Source organism: Sus scrofa, chromosome 18 (assembly GCF_054392235.1).
Source record: "Sus scrofa isolate SSC_HxYL_T2T_F1_AM1 chromosome 18, Sscrofa_HxYL_maternal_Yorkshire_Landrace_v2.0, whole genome shotgun sequence".
Classification (NCBI taxonomy): Eukaryota; Metazoa; Chordata; class Mammalia; order Artiodactyla; family Suidae; genus Sus; species Sus scrofa.
In genome coordinates, this window is record NC_139400.1 from 54407673 (window position 1) to 54434144 (window position 26472).

At 53.2% G+C, this 26472-nt stretch overlaps 3 protein-coding genes, 1 long non-coding RNA gene and 1 pseudogene across 9 annotated transcripts in view; 2 read left to right on the forward strand and 3 right to left on the reverse strand.

Annotated features, from left to right (window-relative positions):
- HOXA3 (homeobox A3) overlaps window positions 1–15441 on the forward strand; it is a 45208-nt gene extending 29767 nt beyond the window's left edge. Inside the window, exons 3-5 of one of the 4 annotated variants that reach the window (XM_021079045.2) lie at window positions 395–4442; window positions 11694–12339; window positions 13702–15441. In XM_021079045.2, the coding sequence (XP_020934704.1) occupies window positions 11814–12339; window positions 13702–14507 (1332 nt within the window). In that variant the 5' untranslated portion in view covers window positions 395–4442; window positions 11694–11813 and the 3' untranslated portion in view covers window positions 14508–15441. Of the gene's footprint in view, window positions 1–209; window positions 8828–11693; window positions 12340–13701 lie in introns of those variants that run through there. The other 3 variants (XM_021079042.2, XM_013985774.3, XM_005673301.4) reach the window with 3 other exon arrangements.
- Window positions 150–8529, reverse strand: LOC110257526 (uncharacterized). Of its 2 annotated transcripts, XM_085005556.1 has the most exons (3): window positions 4309–8529; window positions 1839–1860; window positions 150–1108 (listed from the first exon to the last, which is right to left on the reverse strand). In XM_085005556.1, exons 1-3 carry the CDS (start codon window positions 4372–4374, stop codon window positions 762–764), a joined length of 435 nt encoding a protein of 144 aa, XP_084861682.1. In that variant the 5' UTR covers window positions 4375–8529; the 3' UTR covers window positions 150–761. The 2 variants fall into 2 exon arrangements, 1 of the variants encoding a protein (XP_084861682.1); XR_014833978.1 differs by having other exon boundaries at window positions 1211–8529.
- HOXA2 (homeobox A2) lies at window positions 4324–22151 on the forward strand. The gene is made up of 3 exons (XM_003134843.6): window positions 4324–4442; window positions 18275–20366; window positions 21038–22151. Exons 2-3 carry the CDS (start codon window positions 19976–19978, stop codon window positions 21775–21777), a joined length of 1131 nt encoding a protein of 376 aa, XP_003134891.2. The 5' UTR covers window positions 4324–4442; window positions 18275–19975; the 3' UTR covers window positions 21778–22151.
- On the reverse strand, window positions 9463–12132 carry LOC110257592 (uncharacterized). The gene is made up of 3 exons (XR_002340416.2): window positions 11398–12132; window positions 11147–11227; window positions 9463–10838 (listed from the first exon to the last, which is right to left on the reverse strand). It is a non-coding gene; the product is annotated as an uncharacterized LOC110257592 (long non-coding RNA).
- Window positions 22152–22253: 102 nt separating the features above from the next.
- LOC106506838 (uncharacterized) lies at window positions 22254–25537 on the reverse strand (annotated as a pseudogene). The gene is made up of 3 exons (XR_014833989.1): window positions 25500–25537; window positions 23525–24356; window positions 22254–22741 (listed from the first exon to the last, which is right to left on the reverse strand). The product of XR_014833989.1 is annotated as an uncharacterized LOC106506838 (transcript).
- Window positions 25538–26472: the final 935 nt, after the last annotated feature.

Sequence of the window (26472 nt, forward strand, 5' to 3'; positions counted from 1 at the left end):
CACATCCCCAAGTTGAGGTGCGTGAGGAGCTCTCACAGCAGAGCCGCGCCAACAGAAATCCTCTTCCACCTTCCTGTCTTCCTCCGCCTGGTCCCCTTCCTTCCCCCCCCCGCCCCATCCCCCATAAAAAGAAAGATAGAAAAAAAGGGTGTGGGTGCGGAGATGGAGTATGTATTTATTTTACAAAAATAAATCACCATCTTCAGGCCATTTGTAGACTGGAACCTTTCGAGCAATGAGGGCGCCGCACGGACGAGTGCCCTGGCGACTCCTCCGTGTCCGTGTCACCCCAGGGGCCACCCTGGCGCCCGCGCCGCCTGTGCCTGCGATTCCGGGCTTCCAGCTCCCTTCCTGCGCAGCCACCGTTCACCCTGTGCTGTTTGTCTGTCCGCAGAGCGCGGGGACACGGGACGCGGCGGCTCCCTGAGCGCCCGGAGCGGGAGACACGCTCTGCTTCCGCCTTCGGCATCTTCCGAGGTAAGCGCTGCGCCCAAACTCTGCTCTGCGCCGGGCTTCGCGCCGGGCCTTGAGGAAGGACTTTACTTCCCCGGCGGCCGCAGCCCCTCGCCCCTCGCAGGTTAAATATTGACTTCGGCCGAGTTTGGGAGCAGGTTCCCCCGCTGCGCGCCCCGCGGGGGTGGCGCCGCCGGCGGGCGGACAAAGCGTCGGCCCCAAAGCCCGCGCGTGGAAAGCGGCGGTTGCGGAGAGCGAAGATGTGTGGCGGCCTGGGCGGCGAGGGGCGTCCAAAGGGTGCGTTCGGTTCAGCCCGCAAGCCCCGGGCACAGCGAGCCGCTGAAGCCGGCGGAGGCCACGGGCGCGGCGGCCGCCGCGTGGGCCGCTCTCCGGGCGGACGGTTTGCGGCGCCGGCGGAGACTGTGAGGTCGGCGGTGGTGGTGGGTCCCCGCTCTCCGCCCAGGAAACTCGTCTCGCCGCCTTGCAGTTTCTCCTACCGTCTTGTCTTCCTCGGGCACGAGGGAAGCTGCTGTGTGTCGAAGGTGCAGACCGTCGCAGGCAGCTGGGCTCCTGGGTTTCTCTAGCCGGGCTGATCCGCCGCCGATCCTCCTACGGGAAAAGCGCGGGGTTTTCTGTGTCTCGGCGTTTTCTTTTCCTATTTGGAACACGGGAAAACTCTTTAAAATTCTTTTCAAGTTCTGGCTTAATTTGTTCTCTTAGTTTGGGATGCAGGGAGGTAATTACTGTGGTTTATTACCTTGTAAAAGATCCATAAATTTCGTGCCTATTTGGGGGAGGGGCTGCTGGAAGAGCTTTCAGAAGCTCGGGGTGAAGGAATGGATTTGCTTTGTTCTTACAGGAATTCCCTACTTTATAAAGTTTTCTGAGATTTCACCTTCTATCTTTTAGGCCTCAGTCTTCCCTAAACTCCGCTCCCACGATAGGTAGCAGGTTGTTAATTAATTGAAACATGCTATTCAGCGATGCTCTAAGGCTGGTGCCGTGTTCCGGATGAGTTATTACTTTATCAGATAGGAAGTAAACAGAGGAATAGTAAAGCTGGTTACTTTCTCAGCTACTGTTTGTCTATTTGTACCAAGTGTAGATGGAACATTCAGGTATTTGCGCCTCACCCTGTACTTAGGATCGCATCTCTGCACACAAGAGAACCACTGCATGTGTGAATAGTTGCAGGGGTCTGTGGCCATGTGTATAAAATGACATACACATCCATATGTGTCCAGAGAACTTGGAGGCCCATTTGTACTGTAATTGTACCCACAGGAAATATCTCATGTTAAATAAAGATCTGTATAACCTACACTCACGCACACACACAAGCACACACACATGGGCACACACAAAGTGGGCTAAGAGGGTCTTACCTGATGCTGAGTAGAAAAACCACTAGAGGAAAATAAAGGGAGAAAAATATTAAGTGTATTTTTGACAGAGAAATCAGATTGCAGTGTTTGAATACAGATATAACTAATCTGCCAACAGCCCTGCAAATATTGACGAAAGCTCTGTGTCCTTTGTCACTTGCTCCTTCTAAGACAACTCTGGGGCAGTTTTGGCTCTGGTGCATGGATCTAGGGCATGTGTACCCTGGCCAGGTTGGAGGCAGGCAGAGTCAGTAGAGGGAGGACTGGCAGCTGGGATTCCCAACTTGGGCCTGGATACTTGAGCATGTCTATTCTTGTTCTCTGGAACTAAACTATAAAAGGCCCACAGCCTTGCTCCAGGGAGGCGGCTTTCAGAGTGGTGAAGGAGAACTCTCAGTTGCTGGTTCCCTGGGGGCTCGCCCAGACCAAAGTCTTTCTTAGAGAAGCCATTTTCACCTCAAAAGTTAAATTTCCTTTGACTTGCTCAGATTTTCCCCTTTGCATCCCTCCCAGTCACCCCATCCCACCCCAAGTCATTAATGTTAATTGTTAAACAGCAGTTGGAGCATTAACTGGGCTGTTAATAGCAGCATAGAGGCTCCTAGCTGGAGCTGAGATGCTGCTGGGCCTTACTGGCGTTAAGGCATTTCTCTGAAGCAGTACCCAAAAGACTTCTCCCATTGATTTATGGCCTCAGGAGTTTCGGTTTGCTCCAGACTGCTCTGGGAGTTCTGAAGGGGGCCCCTTCTCATCTTTGAGTTGAAGCCTCTGCAGAAACTTGGTTGGGTGAGGGAGGGGAGTTTGCCAGGCTCTCTGGAGAGCTCAGTGTGAACCTGTGTGGGTGGATGGGGTGTAGGGAGCAGAGGACGGTGTGTCAGTTGTCTGAAGCATTGGAGAGTGCTCCTTGAAACCAGCCTTTGGTCCCATCCCCTAGCCTCAACACCTGAGAGAAGAAGTTTTCACTTCGGGTTCTCACGTTCTAGCTTGTGGCTTTGGCCAGAGCTGGGAACATTCCCATAGAACCTCACTTGAACCCCACCTCCAGTTTAGGCCCAGGGGCTCTCTTCCAATGCTCTCCTCCTCTTTTGTTGCTCTTCTGATTTGGATACCCCCATGACCAGGCCCCTTCACCCAGGGCCATGCATTCTCATCAGGCCCTTTCTATCCTCTGCAGGGGAGGAGGGGAGGGAAGGGGTCATGCACGGCTTCCTGCAGCTGCTACAAGGGAGTCCTCACACTTAAAGAGGCTGAGCAAGCTGAAGGCCCACAAAAGAATATGGCATGAGAATCTCACCACCTCAGAGCACTCCCCAAGTTCAGAAACTAAGACCTGAAAAGAGGAACTTTTAAGGAGCCTCCTGAGAGGGTGAAATGTTCAGGGGACAGTATTACCAAGCAGAAGGCAGGAATGGAGTAGGATGGGGAGGGGGGAAGGTCAGGTCCCTCCTGAGCAGAGTTGGTCCAGTTCAGTTTCCCATGGTGGGCACACAGTTGTCTTGGGAGAAGATGGACAGACCTGTCTGCTGAGAGGTTCCTAGATTGTCTTGTAGGTCAATTCAAGGGATGCCAGCAAAAGTTGGTTCTTTTTTCTCTCTTTCAAAGACAATTATATCATTTCCTCTTAATTTTTCATCATTAGAAGCTTATAATTTCCTGTATCATTCATTTATGCACCGAGGAAAAAAGCATAAGTGCAGGTTTGGCCAGGGTACTTGATCCCTCCAGATTTTGCAAAACCTTTGCCCATTACTCTAAAGTCAAGCATCTCTCTTCTACGGGCTCCCACCAAACAAAACCAACTGAACTTGGAGGAGGTGCTTGAGCCTTTTGTCAGGTAATTATGGGCCTTTTGGATTTCTCCAGTGGCTGTGGTGTGTGGTGTGGGTGTTAGCAAACTCCATACAATGGCAGGCCCTTAGGGAGTCCACTGACTAGACCAGTCATTACTGGGTTTTCTTCTGGAAACGGCCTGCGCCTCGCCCTGTGATGTATTGGCCAGTGGGGCCAGGGGAGCCTGGAGTGGTTGTGTGTTCTGGGTTCAGCTTGTGTTTGAGTGGAAGACTGCAAGGAAAGTTACATGGACTCTGGGAATGGGAACTGGGTTGCTGTTCCCTTGTGTTTGGATCTTGTGTAAAGAAATATAGTAGGAGGTAAGTGGCCTGGTCTGGCACGTGTTGCGGGGGGGGGGTGCCCCAGCATCCTACTGCCCTAGACAGAACTCTTCCCTGCTGCTGGTCAGGGTCCCCCACTTCTTCTCTCTGAAAGCTAAATGTTCTGCTCGGAAGCCTCGTTCCTTCAGTGATCCCCTATTTCAAATAAAAGGATTTAAGTTGACGTATGACCACGTGAGCACATAATACAGCGCATTATTGTGGCATTTGGAGCGGAGACCCGGGCGGGCTTTGCCTGTGATTACGTTTTCTAGATTCTCTACAGAGCGAGCGCTCCCCCCCCACCCCCACGCACCCACCTCCTCCTTCTCCTTCCCCTTCTCCGGAGAGCGCTCTCCTAGCGGGTTGCAGTTTTCAGTGCTCATGGAGCCGTTCTGGGCGAGCTAGCCGATGGGATTCCAGACCACACCAGGAGGATGGAATTTATTTTAAGGTATTTCCGTTGATTGTTCATATCTCGAGTGAGTTACGGCTGTGAGAGACAAAGGTCAGGCGAGGAGACCCTGGTTCGGGACGGGACCCTCAGCCCTTCTCTTCCTTTGTTTCTCCTTTAGAACTGAAAGCATTTGAAAGCTCCCCAGTAGCGCCTCAGACTGAATTTAATTCCCTGGAAAGTGTTAAGGGGTGTAAAGGAAGGGGCAATTGGGGGCTTACTAGGTGGGCCTGGTGGCCTCCAATGCTCGAGTGGCTTTGTCCACTGCAGCGGGGGCCGGAGTCCCAGAAGCGGAGCCCCAGGAGGAGGGAGGGTCCTGGAGCTCCAGCTCGGGCCAAGGTGGCCGCACTGCACTCGCTGGACGAGGCTGCCTGGAGGGGGTGGGGGCTGGGTGAACGAGAAGGGGAATCACATCCCCGGTAGCTGCGTTCGCTGGCCAGGATGGAGGGTGAAGGCTGACCTGGGCAGCCAGAGCAGCTGGGAGAGGGAAATCAATGAGTGTCCAGATGCGCTGCCATTTTATTGATGATGCTTCAGGCCACTTTGTTCAGTGCTGGGTTGCAGGACGTGCTTTCCCACTTGCCGGACTAAAGGAGCCAGACCCCGAGGAGGAGCCATTGTTTTCCCGAGCACCCTCTGCCCCCGAGGGGTGAAGGACAGCTCAAATCTAGGAGAGGCTTGGGGAGGAGGCAAGTGAGCTGAATGCCCAGAAGCTCTGTTATTCTAACATTTAGGAGGTAGAGAAAGGAAGGAGCGGGAGCGGAGTTTGGGCTTCATAATGCATAAGGTGTGGACACCCCCTTGTCTGCCCCCAGCCAGCTGGGAGAGTTGGAGGGCTGGCCCATGCACCCTGGGCTGGAGGGAAGTCCAAAGGCAGAGCCTGCAAGAAACACAGGCGTCTCCACGGCTTCAGAGCCCCAGGAACCTTGCCGTAGCCAGGATGGAGGCAGATGAGAGTTAAGCAGTGTGTGTCCAAATTACCGGGAAAGCCGTAGAGCTAATTGGGCTTTAGGGACCCAGCACTCCTGGGAAGGATGGAAACTCCCTACAAAGGTGAGGGAAACTTTGCTTTCTTCTGCTCTTGAAGCTCTCAGGGCAGAGAAAGGGGCACCTACAAGGAGTTGGGAATCGGATCTGTCCCCTGACTTTAAAAAAACCCGCTTATTTCTTTCTGTGCTTAAAAAAAAAAAATCAAATCAGGTTTCCCCTACTTGAGTGGGATTTACTTCCCCAGATGGAGGGCTGCTCTAGCCCTCCCCCGCTACCGGCTCAGGCACTAACCGTGTTTAACTGAGGCCATTTCAAGTGCTCTAAAACACCCCTTGGAAATAAAATGTAAGCTTTAATTGCTGTTCAATTACTTGTCAGCATTTCATATGATTTATGACCCAGTTCTGGCGCATTTTTGACCCAGTTAAAGACTCATAAATAATATAGTTTCGCTAGAAAGAATGAGAGAGGGAATAGAGGTTTGTTAAAGGCATCTTTTTATTGTCGCTTCAGTGCCAGCAAGTGGAATAAATATCTAAGGATGGACTCTCCAGCTGGTTCAGTATAAAAGTGTGCACAGAGAGGAGCCAATAGTGGCATTTATAGAGAACCGGTGTTTTTTTTTTTTTTTTTTTTCCCTCCACGGAAAGAGCTAAAGCCATTCCATTAAAGCTAAACTGTAGCTATTTAAAAAAAAGAAAAAAAGGAAAATCCTCTTTTACCCTCAAAATGCCAGCCTCACCCTCACAGTCAAGCGTATTTCCTGAATGAGTTTCCTCCCCAGTCCAGGATTTCTCCTCTTCTTGCCAACAGTCCCTCCTCACCTTCCTCCCCGGCTGCACTTCCAGCCTCGGAGCCGCCCAAGACCCTCGCAGACAAGTTCACAAGGAGACCCCTGTGAAGGGTCGAAAGGCACCAGAGCACCTCCGCTGGTCCAAAGATTCTTCTAGTGCTGAGAAAACGTTTTCTTCTAGTCCTCAAGGGGGAGAGAGCGGCTGGGGCACGGAACTTGGGGGTACTGGGGGAGCCGGGGGGTCCTCTCCCCAAAGAAAACCTCGGGGTTTTGGCGGAGCCGGGTGAACGGCTGAGGGATTTGTCTAGAAAGGGCGCCGCGGCAGCGGCGGGTGATTTCTGGCGGTGGAAATCGACAGGCGATATTTTTCTTTAAAAACAAAACAGCAACAATAACAAGCAAAAATCCTTCGGCTACCATATATTACTGTTTTTAATCACCTCGCCTGCCTAGCTCCGAAAGCCAGTCCTTTGGATTTCAGCACAGAGGCCTGAACCCCGGCCGTCTGCGTGCCCGGTCCCCAGACCCTAGTCCTGAGTCGGAGCCCCCCTTCTGCCCGCTGCAGCCCGCGCCCAGAGGCCACCTCGTCGGGGCGGACAGAGGCCGGCCCGAGCTTCCGCCCCGGCTTTCTCTGGGCTCCTGCGCCTCGGCGGGTCCGGTGTCTGCCTTTTGCCGGCACAGTCCGGGCGCCGGTGGAAAGGGATGCGCCCCGGGGCGCCCCAGCCCTCACCTCGGCGCCCTGGGCCCCCTCGGCCCCGGCGTCCCCTCCCCTGGCAGGTTCTCACGGAGAGCTGGCCTTCCCTGCAGCTGGCTTAGCTGAGAAGGCGGTGAGTCGCGTCAGCAGTTTGGAGGAGAAAGTGCGGGTTGATTATTGACCCACGCCTTCTTTCTTCAAATGCCACATCCGACCCGGCCGGTTTGAAGACAAAATGCCGCTGAGCGGCTCTTTGCGGCCGGCTCTCGCCTCCTACGCGGGCCCGGCTCCCCCTTTCAAGTTGCGCCGCAGCAATATGCCATAAGGAGCAAGTGTTTGCTGTTTTGTGCTCTGTTTACAGCTTTGGGGCGCCGAGTCATAAATCTTGCCCAGCCATAAATGACAAAAACCATTGGTATGCATGAGGCCACCCTGGCCCAGAGTGCTTTTTGATTTCTCCCTTTTCCCTTGGCTTTGTTTTTGCTCTAAGGTGACACTTTGGCTCCCTGACAGTTTAGACACACTACTTATATTTTTAACACCTTCCTTTGAGGAGGCCGAGCCCTTGACACCTTGGAATTGCACGAAAGCTCCATTTCTCTCTTTTTGCCGCACACATATCCTTGCATAGTTCACTTCTGAATCTGGGGACTTGAGGGAGGCTTTAGGCCGGAGGAATACCATCCTCCTTAAAGTTTTGGCAGCGTTACCTGGCACGCGGGGCCTTTCCTCTCCTCAGCGTCCCTATCTGGGACCACTAATTGGTGGAAGGGGGGTTATTGATGCCGGTTCCTGTTGGGGTCAGAGCTCTATCTACCCGAGAGTGAGCTGCACGTTTGTGCTGTGAAATGGGCACAGAAGAGCTGGAGACCCAGGTTTCCAGCCCCTTTGTGTGTACCTGAGCCACCAGCGTCCCATTTCACTGCCCGGACCAGCTGCCTCTCCCCCAGGCTGCTTCCCTCCTGGCTGTCAGGATTTCAAGGGTTTGAAAACGTAACCAAAGTTGCCTGGAAATATAATCAAAGACAGCCTAGCTGGCCCTGGAGAGGTCTCCCTATCCCAGCGCCCCCAGGGGTTGATTTGAGGTTCCTGGACTGGGCGGCAGGTGAGGCAAACCGCGCAGAGTCTGGGGAACACTCTGCTCCGGGCTCTCCTTTCCCTGGGCCCCGCAGCTGGAAAGGTCCAGGACACAGGGTTGAGGTGGTTTCTCAAACGGATTCCCAGGAAATAGAGGCCCGGCCAGAGAGCCCCTTTGTGAGCGCCGTTTGTCCTCATTAGCATAATTTTCCTGGACTTTCGTGACGCCCGGGCGCGGGGAGAGGGAGGGCGCAGGGGGCTGGGGGGAGGCTGCCCTCCTCCCGCCGCCGCTGAGCTCCCCCTCTCGCTCCCGTCCTTCCCCTCGCCGCGGCCCCATCCCCCACGCCGGCCCGCGCCCCCCCAGCCGCCGCGGCCTCCCCTCCCGCCCGCCCCCAGCACCCCCGCCGCACCCCCCGACCAGCCGCTGCTCCGCGTGTAATATTCATAAGAAACATACCCAAGTCGGTGCCACTAGCCCAGGCAGAGCCCCGCGCCGCGCTAGCGCTTATCTCCGGGCCGCGGCTGCTGCCCTCGGGAAGGGCAGGGGGCGGGGGTGTGGGGGAGGGGAGGGTGGGTGGGGTGGGTGGGAGGGGGGGGTCCGAGCCGCCCCAGTCCGCCCAGGGCGAGCCTTGCCGGAGCAGCGAGGCGGCCACGCTCTGCGCCGCAGCGTCCGGGCCTCGGGGTCTCCCTCCCGCCCGCCGCCTCGGCTGATGCTGAGGGTCGGTGCCCATCCCGCGCCGAGGGGACCCGGCCGGGCCGCCGAGCCGGGCCGGGGGCCGGAGCCCGAGCCCCAGCCCGAGCCCGCGCTTGCGGCGCTCGTCGCAAGTTAAGGTAAGCAGGGCCACAACCGGCCGCTCCCGGCGCTGAATGGCGGAGTTTACGTCTCGGTGATTTATGGCTGCAGACTTAAATCTCGGTTCAAGAAGAGTTCACAAGCCGGAGCTTCCTTCCCGGCAGTGACTGATACCCTTACACTTCGAGTTCAGGCCGCGCTCGCGTCCCCGCCCCCACCTCTTCCCGCTCCCTAGCCCAGCCGCAACTTTGCGGGGCTGGAGGGAGAGGAAGGGGTAGGCGAAGGGCCGCGGGGGCTCTACCCGCGGTTCCCGCTTCAACCTGGGGTGAGGGCAGGCCGAGAAAGGGCGGGAGTGGCAAAAGGGAGCGGTGTCTCTGAAGGAAGGAGGTTGAATTTGGGCAGACCTTCCAGAGAGACAATAGGGCTTGCTTCCTGCCCTCAGTTTAGCCTCCTCAACTCTCTTTCAGTTCTTGCACCTGGGGGTTATTGTCCAGAAAGGGGTCTTTTCAGAGGAATCTCCTCCCATCCCCAGCCCTTGCTTGGGGGTGCAAAGCAAAGTTTCCTGACTGGCAAATCTCCAACTTCTTTACTAGGTTGCAAACTTTGGGGGCTGGGTTGGGGTGGCGCGGTGGGGTGGGGGTGTGTGTGGGGATTGTGTGGGCCCCAAGGTGGTTATTTGCTGATCTCAAACAATAGGAAAGACTTTGGTGGGATCTCCGCGGCGAATTCACATTTTGAGTTTATGGAGATGGTTGTTTGCTGAGTTTTAAATGCATTTGTGTTATTGTGCAAGACAATGCGTAAGTTGATGAAACGACTTAAGTAAGCCACAGGCCGGTGTAGCCTGTGATAATGGATTAGTAAGTCACTGGAAATGTTGCATGTTCAAAATCAACTTAATGTTATTTTATCTAATATCTTGCTGTTCAAGTGTCTGGAGTAATTTTCTTAACCTGACGTTTTATTTTACACAAACCCGGTATCTTAAAAATTCATAATGGCAGAGATTAACACTGCCAAATGTAATTGGAACTATTTTCAGTGAAAGAACAGGAAACGGAGATATTAAATTGCTATTCTGTTTTAAATTTTATTTTATCCTTTATTTATTTTTGATCATAGTATCTGTAACTTCCTATCTATTTTCGAAAGAGAAACAATACTCCAGGGCTCAAGATCACATACAATAACTCCGGATAAGGGATGCTGTAATTTTTAATTGAGGTTCTGGAAAATTAATTGTGCCTGTTTTCCAGATGTTGGTCAGATTGTTGGTTTAATAATGAAATCCAAAAGAGTCCATTATTAAAAACAAAATTATAATAACCCACTGGTAGATGCTTATTACATTAATTTTCTTCTAGTTAACCAAGTGTCTGCTATTCCTGGAAAACTTGAATAACTCCAGGACTCAAATGCACATAGTTGAGGCATCAAGTGTCAACTGTTTTCTTCGTGAATTTGCCACTGTAATTTTCTTAAATGGTCAGAGAGAGACTAACATTCTGATTGTGTGCATGTGGGTGTGTGTGGGCAGTCACTATATAAACTCACATGGAAGTTTTCTGAGCTGAGAACTAGAGGTTGACCATGCAAAAGTGTAAACAAAAAGAAAACATAGATTTCACTTTTGCAATCTGCTTTCTAAATAAAAGAGTTGAGAAGATTTTCAGTTGCTTTTTGGATTTCCAGGCTTGTCCTTTTCTTGATATTTCTGAAGCAGGTAAATAGGCCAAGTAACAAATAAAAACAACACAGCACACAAAGATCAGGGAACTCTGGCAGGATTTTATGGCTTGTGCTTCCATCCCTCGTCCGGAGCCAAATGACCCCCATACATCAAATTACATAGCAGTTTCTAAGACAGAACCTATTATCGTTAAGTTGGAAGAAGAGTTCAAGCCGTGGTCATGGAGATGAACGCTGGTTTTTCAGGTTCCTGGTGGGTTCCCCCCCCTCTAATCCATCATGTTTTAACAGGTAGAATTTGATAGTTGCTCTGAATAACAGCACCTCAGAAAGTCCAAGGCAGGAGGGTCTGGTGACCTTCTGTAACAGAGGAAAAAAGGTGGGAGTGGCCTGCTGCGACCTGCCTGAGAAATAGGGACAGGGAAGGAGTAAAGAACTGTCCAAGATTTGAGTTTGACTTCCTGACGAGGGTGGTGGTGTTGGTTCCTCCACACGCAGGATCCAAAGTTTTTTTCCTCTCCCTTCCTTGACTGCAAGGGGCTCAGTTGGAAGAGGTGGGTCATATCGCTGCACAAGGATAGATTATCTGCATAACAAGCTCAGCTTCTTAAGTCTACAAAGTCGGGTGGGTCGAGTTGGGCTATTGCCTGAAAAAATTTTGTGCATACCTCTCTTGGGTGCTGGAAGGTCCAAGAAGGGCCTGGATGGGATGTCACCCCGCCTCATGGTTCTTTTGGCAAATGTCAGTCCTATAGAGAGGATTGGAGAAAAAATTGGTGACCCAAGCTCCCCTTGGCCCCCTTGCCCCTTCCCGGTGTGTGAGCCCCAGCGGGGAGGACTCCAAGGAGTAGAGACGAAGGGATACCCCCCGTTTCTTCTTCCCTGGAAAAGTAGGGATCTCGACCCTGATCCTTTTTACCCCATCAGGCTTTTCTCCTTTTGGACTCCAGCTCCCGAGACCCAGTTTCCGGACCTCTCACTCTCCTCCTCTCTCCCTGGAAAACCCCCCAACTCCAGACGCAAGTTAAGCAAATATTTGTAGCTGCCAGTAAATTCCAGCGGCTTTTTATAGCGCGCTCTCTGCGCCCGGGGCCAAGTCGTGCTGCTAAATATTGCTGACCACTTTTTCTTTTATGGCTTTCATGTCACTTAGCTATTGAGAGTAAGATGGATTTGCGCGGAGCCCTCACGGCGCTGCGATTCTCGCCCCCCCAGGTCTGTGCGGGGCGGCCATTGGCGGCGGAGCGTCACGTGACCGCGGGGGCGTGCCAATGTGCGCCCTCACGGGTATCAAGCCCCTGTCAGAGTGTGCGATCAAGATCCTGAAACAACGCGATGCAAAAAGCGACCTACTACGACAGCTCCGCGATCTACGGTGGCTACCCTTATCAGGCAGCCAACGGGTTCGGTTATAATGCCAGTCAGCAGCCGTACCCAGCGTCCGCAGCACTGGGCGCCGACGGCGAGTACCACCGACCCGCCTGTTCACTCCAGTCGCCCGCAAATGCCGGGGGCCACCCCAAGGCGCATGAGCTGAGCGAGGCGTGTCTGCGCACGCTGAGCGGTCCGCCCAGCCAGCCCCCAGGCCTAGGCGAGCCGCCCCTGGCCCCACCGCCACCCCAGGCCGCGCCCCCGGCCCCGCAGCAACCTCAGCCCCCGCAGCAGCCCCCGGCGCCCGCTCCTGCCGCGCCTCCGCCCCCCTCGTCAGTCTCCCCACCTCAGAATGCCAGCAGCAACCCCACCCCCGCCAGCGCAGCCAAGAGCCCTCTACTCAACTCTCCCACCGTGGCCAAACAAATCTTCCCCTGGATGAAAGAGTCTCGGCAAAACACAAAACAGAAAACCAGCGGTTCCAGCTCAGGTAAAGGGGTGCCTTCCGGAGGAGGGTCCTCTGGCCTGGTTCCTGGCTTCCCAAGCCACCTCTGGCCACAGCCAGCACAGTCTGGGAGCACTGGGACACTTCCAAGAGTTCACTGCTCCTCCTCCACCCAACCCTCAAAGGGTTCCAGAGTTTTGGCAACTAGGGAAGTGATAGGACTCTGTATGCCCTGGAAACTCCAGAGAAAGACCTGATGGGAGTCTCTCTGGACCTCTCTGAGAGCAAATGGGGCCTAGTGACTTTGGAATCCCTCCTTGTGGAGTTAGCACCTTTCAGCAGAACAAAGCCGAGCTCCACTGTCTCTTGTTTTTAGCACTGCTCCTCATTCCTAGTGAAACAGTGGCACTCACCCCACACTGAAATGTGGCCGAATAAAAGCAGTCCTCCAGGTCAGAATCGATGCTCTGCCTATAATCAGGGCCTATTTTGAATTTTTGCTCCAGCAGAGAGAGTGGCTGCCTTACCTCAAGGCCCTTCCCAGACAGCAAAGGCAGCCAGCCATCTCCTGGGGGAGAAGATGCAGACTTGTCATCCTAATGGGAACCACATGGGCCTCCTGGAACCAGATTCCAGTAGAGAACAGGCACTGGGTCTTGGGCTTCCCACCATCTTGGTTTCTTTCCTTGGCCCCTGTGGTCTCCAGTTGCTAGTGTTCTGCTCTGAGCCTGAGTGTCTGGGACCATGCAGAGCCAGGATTTGGGGGCCCAGGGGGAAAAGGAGGGTCAAGATTAGTAGGCAAAGCTGAGGCAGGGTTCTGGATGACATGGAGAATCCTAATTAATAGCACCCAGCATAAGAGGCCAGAAATGGATACTTCTGATGAGATCTCTCCCTTTGGGCAGAGAAGGTTTTCCAGGTTGGAGCTTCCGCTCCACTCATCTACACTGGGTACATTAAATAAGTGGCCAATTGAGGCATCCGTCCAATCCTGCAGTCAGACAGTGATGGAGGAAAAGCTTTATTGAGTGTATGTAAGGTGCTCCACAATCCAGTTACTGTGAAGGGAATGAAGATGGTGAGACCTGCCCACAGGGAGTTTGTAGTCTGATCCGGCTGAAGGATCAGTAAATGAGTCAGAAAGCAGATAGCGCCAGAAGAGAAGTACAGACCAGGATTTCTATTCCTTTCCCCCTTGGACATGCCTGTTTTTACTCAATGAGGGGCTACTGGCACCGTTTCCCCACTAGGACAGAGGAGAGCACCTAACTCCTCCTTCCCCTTCCTGGGCCCTGACGGAGGGATCTTTGGAGCCTGGAGACAGAAGGGGGCCCTGCTGGGTCAGGGGCTGGGCGGGGCTGCGGGCAGCCCCTGATGCCACACTTCCTCTCTCCTCTGATCTCGCAGGGGAGAGCTGCGCAGGTGACAAGAGCCCACCTGGGCAGGCGTCTTCCAAGAGGGCGCGCACGGCCTACACGAGCGCGCAGCTGGTGGAGCTAGAGAAAGAATTTCACTTCAACCGCTACCTGTGCCGGCCACGCAGGGTGGAGATGGCCAACCTGCTGAACCTCACCGAGCGCCAGATCAAGATCTGGTTCCAGAATCGCCGCATGAAGTACAAGAAGGATCAGAAGGGCAAGGGCATGCTGACGTCATCAGGGGGCCAGTCTCCGAGTCGCAGTCCCGTGCCCCCCGGCGCTGGCGGCTATCTGAACTCTATGCATTCGCTGGTGAACAGCGTCCCGTATGAGCCCCAGTCGCCCCCGCCTTTCTCCAAGCCCCCCCAGGGTGCCTACGGGCTGCCCCCCGCCTCCTACCCCGCACCTCTGCCCAGCTGCGCGCCCCCGCCACCCCCACAGAAGCGCTACACCGCAGCTGGGGCGGGCGCGGGTGGCACGCCCGACTATGATCCACACGCGCACGGCCTGCAGGGCAACGGCAGCTATGGGACCCCACACTTACAGGGAAGCCCCGTCTTCGTGGGGGGCAGCTATGTGGAGCCCATGAGCAACTCTGGCCCGCCCCTCTTTGGCCTAACTCACCTCCCCCACGCCGCCTCGGCTGCCATGGACTACGGGGGCGCTGGGCCGCTGGGCAGTGGCCACCACCACGGGCCCGGGCCGGGGGAGCCGCACCCCACCTACACGGACCTTACCGCCCACCATCCTTCTCAGGGAAGAATTCAGGAAGCCCCCAAGCTCACCCATCTGTGATGGTGGGCTCGGGGCTGCGCGCCAGGAGAGTCCCTCCCCCAACCTCCCACCACCTTTCTTCAGTCGCTTTTTTTTTTGGTTTTGTTTAAGGTTTTTCCCGCCCCTCCCTTTTCTCTCTCTTCCACCCCCCCACTCCCCCCCCCCCCCGCGTTTTGTTTTCTTTGGTAACACGTTTTTATAGTTTATGTGACGTAGCAATCTTGGTTGCTGGAATGGCTGTCAGTATCAGTAGCGATATTTATCTTCTCCCGCCCCTCGCTCGGCCGATGGCCCTGCACCCTTTACCTTCTCAATTCTTTGATCAGAAACAGGGTAAATGAACAAATTTTCTAGCCAAGTTCTTCAATGTGAATTTGTTCGTACATTATGGCTCCCGAGGGGAAGCGATTACTTTTTTTTTTTTTGTAATTTTTAGGGTTTTTTTTTTAAATTGCACTTCTTGTAAAGAGCGAGAAAAAAATCAAAGGCGCTTTGAAACAGGGACTCCCTGTACAAGGATGATTAAGTGTACGTCTTTCCGTGTGTGTATGCTGGTGAACAGTCAGATTTATTTATATTTTTTTTGCAAGCATTGAATAATCTAAGTTTTAAATATTATTTATCCCCATCCGTTCGTATTTATATTAAAGAAATTCTGTACCCTGGTTGTTCAGAAGGTTTCTTGGGCCTTTTGTTCAATGGTCTATTGGCGTACATAGGAAAAAATTTATTTGAAAGGGAAATATAATTCCTTTATAAAAACGGTAATGATGCAATAATACCAGAGAGGATCCAGCTTTTCAGAACAGTGATTTAGGTTTGCAACATCCTGCAAAACTGAAAAAAAAAATCTGTGACAGTGAAAAATGCTAGATTTGTTTTGAGAGTTCTACATTCCTTGCTGCTCACATTCTGAGAAACAAAACAAAAAAAATAAAGTTTTTATTCTGAATAATATCTGTGTTCAGAAGGGATTCTTTGGCCGAAGATAAGGGTCTGCGTGGAGTCCAGGCAGAGGCGAGCTGGCGCGGAGCAGGCCGCGGCAGCCCTCCAGCTCCCGCGTGCGGCCTGGCCGGGCGGCTCGCCTGCGATCTCACCGAATTCTCCCTCCGGAAGGCAGCCGGAGCTTCTAGCGGCAGCAGCTCAGCAAACGCCAAGCTGCCAACCTGCTGGGCTGTCTGGTTCCCAGCTGCCACGGAGGCCCGCCGCGGGCACAGCGGTTGCGGCGCGTTCAGTGCGGGAGAAACAAAGGCAGCTTGGGCCGAGGCGTGCGGGGGGCGGGGGGGGGGCACAGGTGCCCCGGCAGCCCCCGTGGGGAACAAGGTAGGGCTGTCTTCTGCTCCACGATCTTCCTCTGGTCCAAGAGGAGCAGCCAACGCCTTAAACCGGAAAAATCACTGGCCGCCCGGAGAATGGCGAACACTTTCTAGGAGCACCGGGCCGCTCCGCGGATGCTTCTCTGTGCCTTCTCGAGCCAGGAGGAAAGAATCACTCCTAAAGTCATCAGTGGGAGCGGGGCGGCTCGGAAGAGACCGAAGCTCACCCAGGTCTCCAGCAAAAGAAGGGGAGGAACCTCCCGGAGTCCTTCCGTGGATTGCTGGAGTGCCAGCATTGGCTTCTTCCCAGAATATAGGATTTGGCATTCTCTAGATTTATTTCCTCTCCTTCCCTCCCCGCTCTCCTTTTATGGCCCCAGGGGGAGGGGGAGAGAGAAAGGAGATTGGTATCTTTCTAATAAAAATGCAGTTTTACAAGTACTTCTTTTATTTGATGCTACAGGAGCTAAACATTACAATTCTGCTGGATTTAAGAGAGGGCTGCCTACTGACTGGCTGGAAGAGGCCAAGGCAGGCACAGGGAAGGGAACTATTTTCATTTTCAGACTAAAGCAGTGCCCAGAAAAGGAACCAAAATCAGAAACTGCATCCCTATCACCCCCTTCCCCAAGATGGAAGTGAGGAACCACATTGGTCTGGGGGTCAGGAGCTTCCGATGTGAGAAATAGATCCCCCCATCTCCCTGGATTGTATCTTTCAGAGGCAGAGAAGGAAAATGTCGCCATTTTGTTTGCAATCCAAAATATACATACACCATCATGGCCACTGTCACCCCCCTGAGAAGCTCCCTCTGATGAGCTTTAAAAAATAGCAGTGGAACTATTTTTTTGGTAACTACTGGGGCCCAAGGAGTTGCTTTTAAGGAAGCTTCTCACATTAGGAAAAAAAAAAAAAAAAAAAAAAAAAAAAAGACTGGGAAGATGCAAATCCAGGCAGCTGTAGAGATCTGGGTGCTTCTCTCACTGCCAGAGGTGCTTCCCCCATATCTCTCTTGGAGCTCCTGCTATGTTTTTTTTTTTCTTTTTTTTTTTCTTTTAAAAGTTGGGCTGTGGTTAGATTTGCTTCCTACTCCACCCCAACCTCACTATTGAGATATGGAGGCACCTCAGAAATGCAGGGGACCAGTCTTTGTGAGGACCGAAGCTTTCTGCCCTTTTGGTCTTTCAGATCTGAACACAGTAGGCTGAGCAGACAAGGGAGTCTCCTTTTCAGCAATAATTTTAGAGAAGCGTGTAAAATTACCCAGGAGAATATGGGACAGTGGAGGGGGGGGGGAAAGAAAGCTACCCACCCAGAGAGGAAAGTCTTTCAGGGATACCACTGTTTGAGCTGGTGTCTAAAATCTACTCTTTCACTGAGGTTTGGAGCTTCATCCTTCCCTCGGGGCAGAGATTTCTTAAATGAGATTCCAATATGATTTCCCATAGCTTGCCAGTCAAGACATTCATTTTGGCTTTCAAAGAAAAATATAGATCTCACCTCCAACTTCCTAGGTATTAAAAGGAAATCCTTATTAAAATATCTTTTCTGAGTCAAAGTAATAGATTTGGGGAAGATTTCAGTGTTGAATGGTCAAAGAAAAGGGTTTTCCTCCAGATGGTATTTGAATTAAGGCCGCTGAGGCGAGCAGAAAGCTCTCACCCACGCAGCCCCTGACAAAGCCTCAGCGATATGGGGGCAGCTCTGCTCCCTCTCTGTGCTCCCCCTCCCCTTAACCCCTCAATATTTTCTGGGTAAAGCGAAAGCCAAAAGCCACCATCCCCGAGTCCAAAAAGCACCTTTCCTAAAAGTAGCCTAAGTCTTTCTGCTGCCAAAAAAAAAATCTTTAAAAAAAGACTAGTTTTCCTCATTTACTTGCGTTTCCTGCTCTCCTCTTTGCTCGGCCACATTTGATCTTGGAAAGAGCTCGAAGCTGAAATGTGTTCTTAAGGGCCAGAAGCTGTCAAGGCTTTTGGTGAGCAAGATTGATCACACCCAGACTTCCTTCAGAGCTTTGTTTGGAATAAAAGCAAGAAAACTGAAAAACCCCACATTTTCCAAAGTAGCATCTCTATCTGTAAGGCAATGCTCTGGGCTAGTCAACAACCGAGGCCACTTTATATCAAATTTTCAGCCCAAGCCCCCTTAGACGCTAGCCTCAGAGATGGAGTCCTATCCTTGTGTCTTGATCAGCCTTTCTTGTTTTCTACGTAGATTTTTCTCCCCCGACAATCTCTCTCTCCCTGGCCATCAGAATGATTTATTTTCCTGCCACCGATGCCGGCCGGCCTGGGGGAGTCTGATCACTCGGTCCATTTCAAAGGAAGCAAAAGAGAATCATCATCTTCAGGGTTTGGGGGAAAAGAGCTACCTTCAGATTTCTCTCTCAGCCTCCTCCCCTCTTTCTGGCGAGGTGGATTTTTTCAAAGTTATTGTTGGTTACCTAAAGGTGTTATCTTTTGAACCCTCCAGCACAGTCCAAGATGCGCTCAGTCTCAAGTCTCCGAGTTGGAAAAAAGAAAGTGAACAGAGAAACAGAACCTTTATAATTCCTCCTTGGGTCGCCCTCTCTCACCCGCGGTGCTGTTTTGCCCGAAACAGAACCCGAGTGCAAACATCCCTGGTGGCCAAGAAGCCAGAAGGTGCAGGAGACAATTCGGGCTGCCAGGGAGCATTCGCCGCATCTGAACTAAGAAGCCCCAATCAGAGCGACAAGGATGAGGAGAAAAAGGGGAGGAAGAGAGAGAGAGAGAGAGAGAGAGAGGAACAAGCGAGAGCCTTCTCCCTCCCTGCTGCTAACTTCCAACAGACTTCCTGGAAATCAGAAATACTCACCGCACCCGAGCCCTACGGGTATGAAACCCAGAATGCCAGGAGCCGCACGCGCCTGCTCGGGGCGGCATTTCTTTGGCTGGCCGCCGCCCTGGCTACAGGGATTTGAACACTTGGACCTGGGGTTGTTGTCTCGCTTGGCACATGCATCTATCTTTCTCCAGCCACTCCTGAAAAGTTGATGGCGCAGGAAGGTCGGGAAGCCTGGAGAGCCGCCTCCCGTTTTCCGCTTCCCGCTGGAGCCAGATGCTTAGCTGTCTTGGAAAAGCCCGCTAACAATGGGCCGGGTCCGGGGGTCCGGGGGCGCGGACTCGGAGCTGGGCTGTGGGAGGGGGGCTAGGGCCTGCGGGGGGTGGGGAGGAGAGGTGGACAGAGGAGAGACTGGGAGGAGGAGAGGGCAGAACACGGGGAAGAGAGGAAACGAGGGAAAGAGACAGGAAGGAAAACAGAGAGCCATCAGTTCTGAGATCCAGGAACCGGTTTTAGAAAAGGCAGAGGAGGAAAAGGGAGATACAAGGGAGGGGGTCCCCCCAAAGAATCCTTCTCTTCCTCCCTCTCTCCCTCTCTCTCTCTCTCCCTTCCCTCTCTCTGTCTCATCTCCCCGCTCCTTCTGCCTCTTCCTCCTGCTTTAGCAGAACTTATGTGGCTGGGATGCGGGGCCCTCGGGTGTCAAAACTTTGAAGATTAATGGATTACTTTGTTAATGACTGCAGGCGTCAGACTGAGGTGCTTAAATGATTTGTGAGGTGCGAGGCGTCTTCCCGACAGTACCGAACAATGCGCGGAGTGTGCGGGGGAGGCAGAGGGCAGCCTCCGGCGGGACCCGCAGCAGGGCTCACCACTCGCACGCACTCGCACACTCACACACACTCCCAGGCGCACACACCAGATCCTTGCTGATCCGGAGGCAGGCAGGCACCCTCGCCCCCACGCACGCCCAGGCATCCCCACCCACACCCACATATATGTGTTTTTGCCCTGAAAAAAGTGTAAATAAAGCCTCGCTGGCCCCCAATGAGGCGTTCCTTCCCGACTTTTTTGGATCAATCAAACAGACAGTGGCTTCTTTTGATTAAAGCCCAAATTGTCATTGGGCAGAAGCAATCATGTGACAGCCAATTCGGTCCAATTTCAACCTTGTCTCCATGAATTCAATAGTTTAATAGTAGCGCGGTCCCCATACGGCTGTAATCAGTGAATTAGAAAAAAAACACCCCAGCAGCGATCTTCTATGATAGATTTTTTTTTTCCTCCGCGCTCGCCTTTTTCCTGGGCCTTGCCCCCCCAAAGCCCCTCCAGAAGAGGGAACTTTTTCTCCGAGGGGGCTCCAAGGAGAAGGCCATGAATTACGAATTTGAGCGAGAGATTGGTTTTATCAATAGCCAGCCGTCGCTCGCTGAGTGCCTGACATCTTTTCCCCCTGTCGCTGATACATTTCAAAGTTCATCAATCAAGACCTCGACGCTTTCACACTCGACACTGATTCCTCCTCCTTTTGAGCAGACCATTCCCAGCCTGAACCCGGGCAGTCACCCTCGCCACGGCGCTGGCGGCCGCCCTAAGCCGAGCCCCGCGGGCAGCCGCGGCAGCCCAGTACCCGCCGGCGCCCTGCAGCCGCCCGAGTACCCCTGGATGAAGGAGAAGAAGGCGGCCAAGAAAACCGCGCTGCCGCCCGCCTCGGCCGCCGCCGCCGCCGCCGCCGCCACCGGCCCTGCCTGTCTCAGCCACAAAGGTCAGTCCAAAGACTTGGCCCCAGGTCCCCGGGATCCTCTTCCCCTTCTGGGCTGCCCCGAGAGCGGTTGGGGGGGAGGGGAGCGTGGGCTGGGAGAGCAGGGGGAGAGGGAGAGATGCTTGGCTGCCTTCCCTTCCCCTGTGGGCTCAGGAGTGGGTTTGATGTCGAGAAAAGGGATCCTGCCCTCCACCATGAGACAAGTATATATATATATATATACATACACATATATGTATTTTGAAGAAGGGGGTGGGGAACTTTCCCCAACTTGTGTAATGTGGGATGATTTATTTGAGTTGGAACTGACCTCCTCTTGTCTAGTTGTCCTAGAGTTTGGCTTTTTGACAGTAATGAAGAGTGATAGATCGCTCTTGCTCAGCTAAGCAGCTGATGCATTAATTATAAATTGTGGTGTGGCTAATATAAAGTTTGCTCCCGGATGGAGAGGTTGGGGGGAGCTGCAGGCAGGAATTTGATGGAGGTAGAAGAGATGGGGTCTCCCCAGGCTGGGCTCCCAGGAAAGGCAGCACAATAGCTTTTCTGCATCCAGGGGCGGCCATTTTGTTGCAGTTGATCTTTTCAGCTCTATTTATTCTCCAGCGGAATAACCCGGCTCGGACCCCTCCGCCTCCAACTGTGCATGTGTCTCTTGTTGGTTTCCCTTTCCGCAGAATCCCTGGAAATCGCCGATGGCAGCGGCGGGGGCTCCCGGCGCCTGAGAACTGCTTACACCAACACGCAGCTTTTAGAGCTGGAAAAAGAATTTCATTTCAACAAGTACCTTTGCCGACCCCGAAGGGTGGAGATCGCAGCGCTGCTGGATTTGACTGAGAGACAAGTGAAAGTGTGGTTTCAGAACCGGAGGATGAAGCACAAGAGGCAGACCCAGTGCAAGGAGAACCAAAACAGCGAAGGAAAATTTAAGAGCCTGGAAGACTCTGAGAAAGTGGAGGAGGACGAGGAAGAGAAGTCGCTCTTTGAGCAAGCCCTCAGCGTCTCCGGGGCCCTTCTGGAGAGGGAAGGTTACACTTTTCAGCAAAATGCCCTCTCTCAGCAGCAGGCTCCCAATGGACACAATGGCGACTCCCAAAGTTTCCCAGTTTCGCCTTTAACCAGCAATGAGAAAAATCTGAAACATTTTCAGCACCAGTCACCCACTGTTCCTAACTGCTTGTCAACAATGGGCCAGAACTGTGGCTCAGGCCTAAACAATGACAGTCCCGAGGCCCTCGAGGTCCCCTCTTTGCAGGACTTTAACGTTTTCTCCACAGATTCCTGCCTGCAGCTTTCAGATGCAGTCTCGCCCAGTTTGCCAGGTTCCCTCGACAGTCCCGTAGACATTTCAGCTGACAGCTTTGACTTTTTTACAGACACACTCACCACAATCGACCTGCAGCATCTGAATTACTAAACACATTAAAGCAAAACAAAGCATCCCAAAACAAAACCCCCTTTGACCAGGCGGTTTGGCCTTCCTTTATTCTGAGAGTTGATTTTTATTTTATTTTTTTTTCTTGACCTACCCTTTCCCTCCTTTAAATGTCGAAGATTTTCTGTTTAGTGATCCCCTGGCCCAGGTTCAGAGCCATCTTTTTCAGGTTATTTTGGAGTTTTAGTTGTTTTAAATCTAATCCAACCACCTCTATGTGATTTTCTAAAAGCAATATATGAGACCTGCAAGAAAGTGATCATATAATTGTATCTTCACTTTCTTTTTATTTTTGTATTACACTAGGATGCATTGTCATGCGTATTTTTGGTAGAATAAATTCTCCTTTGCTATAAGTAGCTTTCTTATTTTTTTCTCCCCCTCTTTCTCAAGGCTCATAACGGTTTCTTTTTCCTCTTTTAGTCTAACTTGGTAAATAAAATTCTGGTCACAATCCATTTTCTTTTTCAATTTTAATATATTTATTAAAGGGGCATGTTCAAAGTCTTCAATAGACAGCAACAATAAAACAAAAGCCAGAAAAAGGTTAGGGCTTCTGAGAAGTGTCGGTTTTTTTTTTTTTTTTTTTTTTTTTTTTTTTTTTTTTTTTAGGGGAATGGATATGGTTTTTTCAACGTAAAGGTTCAAGCCATAGATTTAAATTGGTAATCGAAACGGGACCGGGCAGCCCCAGATTGGGGCCAAGCCCAAGATTTTCAAAGTGGAGAAATAAAGTGCCTATAGAAACCTCCAACTCCAGGAAGCAGAAACATGGAGCTTCTTTAATCTACCAGTCTCCAGGTCAAAAACTAAGTTATCAGCAATTCATTTATTTATACACATTTGCTTCAAACATCTACATCCCAACCCCTCCCCCACAAATCCCAGAACATTTTCAGTGTGGTTGGTTAGTCTCCTGGCTGTTGATGGGTCCAGGCAAACAGACCTAAAAGAGAAAAACAAAAATAAAACAAGACAATGGTTACTAGCAGGAAAATGGACCTCAGAAAGGGTTCTTTCCAATCCTCTGATTCACTCGTTCTAGGATTCTTCTTCTTCTTTTTTTTTTCAGGGTCAGAAAAATCAATATTTCATTCTTAAATCTGTTTACATGGTAAATAATGGATCATTAAAGCTTTGAAGTCAGGTTAGTTAAGATGAGATTTAAAAATGGAGTGTTTCTGCACCCTAGGTTATAAATTAACCCAGTTTCTAGAGAGAGAACGAGAAAAAGCACTTTAAATGAAATATCAATAAAATGTGAACTAGGGTATGTTCCTGGGTTGTTCTGTTTTTTTCTCCTTTCCTCTGTCTCCCAACCTTTATTTTCCCTTACTGAGCTCTGTTCTGACGGCTATATGTTCTTACCGTGAGAAAACGCAGCGTGTAAGCAACATGTGTGGGGGCGGGTTGATTTAAAAACCCGGCTCTCAATAGCCAAGGCTTGGAAGTTACGAGGAAATCGCGATCTTTCTCCATGGGCTTGCTCGCTACCCCCACCCCCCTTGGCCCCCTAAATCCCGGCAGCAGCCGAGGCGTGCGAGGACCCCGGCGGGTCTCCTGCCCCAGGCGCGGAGCAGAGCGGAGCAGGCGGCCCGGCCGTGGCCAGAGCTAAGCCGCTGCCGTTTGCGATTCATCCTACGCTCATAAATCAAACGCTTTCTATGAATGAGAATGTCATCAAAGAGATCAATTGCAGGAACACATGCACAAATAAAAATCCTCTTACGTATTTGCCGGGGATCCCCGTCCGAAAGCATTAAGTTAGAAGGCGTTTAGTCATAATTCATTTTTATTGCTCTTTTAAAACAACAGCTTGGCTGAGCCGCGGTTGCCATGAACAGCTCCCGGCCTCGGCGGCGTTTTGCCTCCTCCTCACTCCTTCCCTTTCCAGTAGAACAGCCCTGAAAGAGGCGCTTTGAGCCCAGCAAACCGCTTGCAGGCGATCGTTTAAATAGTGACCGGGCTCGCCTTTTACCCCGTCTCCCGGGGCGTTTAAAGAGACTTTAGCTCCAGTCCTAGGGCGCCGGCCTGCCTGCTCGGAGCACCGAGGGTCTCCGACCCCGCGGAAGGAGCCCCCGGGCTTCGTGGGGGTGGGGGTTGGGGGGGGGGAAAGCGGTGGAGCTACGGAAGCCTGCGGGCTCGCGGCCAGAGGAGGCCGCCTTTGTGCGCCGCGCCGGGAGAGTGGCGCTCCGGGCCACCAGCCCGGGCGGAGCCGCCGCGGCCGCTAGAGCCCGGCCTGCGGGGAGCAGGGAGCGGAGGCGGGTGGGTCGCCCGCCCGTGGGCGGCGGGCCTGTGTGCGAGCGCAAGTTTGGGATCGCAAGAAAAACACTCCACCCGCGCTGGCTGGGAAGAGAGGCCTGGAGGGAGGAAGAGAGGTGCAGGGAGAGGCGTTCAGAGGCCGAGAACTAGCGGAGGAAGGAGAGCGGTGGCGGACTGGGGTGGCTTTGTGGCGCGAGCCCTGCGGCGAGGGGGTCGTGCAAACCCGAGCGGAGGAGGCCAACAAAGGGGTAGGAATGAGGCAAGGGGGGGATGGGGAAGAACGTACCGAGGAGCTTCGGCTGGGAGAGCAAATCGTCCAATGCTGGCCCGGACCCCCTCGCTTCGTGCCTCTTCCCCCCCAGGAGCCCCTTCTGTCCTCCGGTTGGAGGCCTGAAGCTCCCCAGGAAGCCACCTCCAGGAGGTCCGCCTTGCCTTTTCCGTTCTCCAGGAGGAGGTTCCCCAGGTGCTGAAATTGGGGCCGGAGTGACCTTTCCTGGCTCCCTCTTAACCAGGATCGGGGATGGGTCAAAGGTCACAGGAAAATACCCTTTCGGAAGGAAATATTTAGGGAAAATGCCCCTTTGCTACGGAGGGAAACCACAGTCAAATGACTGCCAGAGTTCTCTCTCTTGGGGGGGACAGGTTAGGGGAGAACTTCTCTGTGTGGAGCACAGAACACAGACAGAAACCTAAAAGGCCAACCCATTTGCAATGTGCCTGCCTCCAGCAAAACTTCCTTCTAACTGGAGAGGGAAGAGTAGAGAGGAGTGGGAACCCCAAATACACATTCCACCCTCAGATAAATTTGATCTGTCAGATTCCAATGTGGTGAACATGATCAGAGTAAAATCTATAGGGTATTTGCTGCAAAGCTTCTTGGATGATGTCTGGATTTCTTTTATCTAAGAATGCATCAATTCTTGGCCTCTGTTTGGCCTTTTCTCTTTACAAGCCCAGGGTCGACATGAAACTTAATAGTAAACAGCAATTAACGACCCCGTCAGCATCCGGGTAGGCTGAGGGTGATGGAGAACAGGACTCCTGTCCTGGGATGACGCTCAGATTTGCACGTGTCTCTCTAGGGAAGGACTTGAAGGTTCACACAGGGAACCACACAGCCAGTTTACAAAAGGGAGGAGGTGTTGTTGGGGAAGAAGAAAATGTCCTGTCCACCATCAGCCATCTGTCCACTGCCCCTCCCACCTGCCAGCCCCCACCCCCACTTCAGCTGTGCAGTAGAATGGGGGGGGGGGGATGAAGGAAGCTCTAGCACGCCTAACATTCGCCTCCAGGAAACGAGAAACGTTTCTGGGGGTGGCGGGGTGGGAGGGGAGGTGGAGGGGGAGTTCATCGTACTTCACTGTGGTCTCGCCCTTTGAGGCCCAGGTCGGTGTACACAGGCTCCTGGGTCCTAGGGAGCCGGCAGATGGCCTGCAGCGCACGGCCCGGCCCCCACGCTGGCCACGTCGGCTAGCGTCATCTCTCTCCCCCGCCTCCTACCCCTCAAAATCCGGCAGCAGAGTTGCTCCGGATCCCGCAGGGCACCCAGAGCAGAGCTGAGTGGGGAGGAGAAAGGGGCGGAGAGCGAGGAGAGAGGGAGGGCGAAGAGCCGGGCCACCCCCGGCCTTTTCCGGCAAGCTTAGCTCCCAAGGTTCACCCGTTCCCGAGCATCGAATTACAGCAGCTCCCCGTTGCCACGCTAACAGCTCGTGGGGGTGGGGGGAGGAACGGGGGCTTCAAGACCCTACAGGGAGAGGGAAGTTTCCTTCCTTGCGCTTGTCCCCTCCACGCCCACTCGGGTTCCCCCCAGCCAGCCCTCTGCGCACTTCCCTCTCCTTCCGGAGACCTGGTGGTGGCCCAGCCTCGTCCCCCGCCACCGTTCTCGGCGCTCCTCACTGCCCCAAGGCATCACAGAAGGGACGGCAGTGAAAGCGCCCGGGGAGCGACCCTTCCAGTTCCTCGCGTTCCGGGCTCAGCCAGTGTGCAAGTGGCGGCCCAGCGAGCTCCCTCCCACTGACTCCCGACCCAAGAGAGCGCGGAGCCCTCTTGGCGTCTCACCTCTCGCCAGTTCCTCTTTCTGTGCACGGTGGGGAGGGGGGCGGTGACCGAGGATGGCTCTCAGCCCCCACCTCCCGGAGGGGGGCGATCGGAGTCGGCCACTCGCAGAAGGCAGCCCCTGCTCCCCTTCGCCCCAACGCTGGGAATCTGCCCCTGCAGCCGCCGCAGCTGCTGCTGCCGCCCGGGCTGCCTGGGGGGGCGACTGCGCGTCACCTAGACTGAGGAGCGCCGGGGATTTAAATGCCACTGAAAGGGTGATCCATCACCGCAGGAGCCAGCAAACTTTCGCAGGAGGCTCCGCCATTGGCTGAGAGAGTCACGTGCCCCTCCCCTAGCGCCCTCCGCCCTCCCGCCCCC

Coding starts and splice junctions, on each gene's coding strand:
- HOXA2 (XM_003134843.6), top strand. CDS start 19,976: ATGAATTACGAATTTGAGCGAGAGATTGGTTTTATCAATAGCCAGCCG. Junction 20,367..21,037: donor TGCCTGTCTCAGCCACAAAG/GTCAGTCCAAAG, acceptor CCCTTTCCGCAG/AATCCCTGGAAATCGCCGAT.
- LOC110257526 (XM_085005556.1), bottom strand. CDS start 4,374: ATGAGCACTGAAAACTGCAACCCGCTAGGAGAGCGCTCTCCGGAGAAG. Junction 1,861..4,308: donor AGGGGAAGGAGAAGGAGGAG/GTGGGTGCGTGG, acceptor ATTTTCCTCTAG/TGGTTTTTCTACTCAGCATC. Junction 1,109..1,838: donor GTTTTTCTACTCAGCATCAG/GTAAGACCCTCT, acceptor TGTTCCAAATAG/GAAAAGAAAACGCCGAGACA.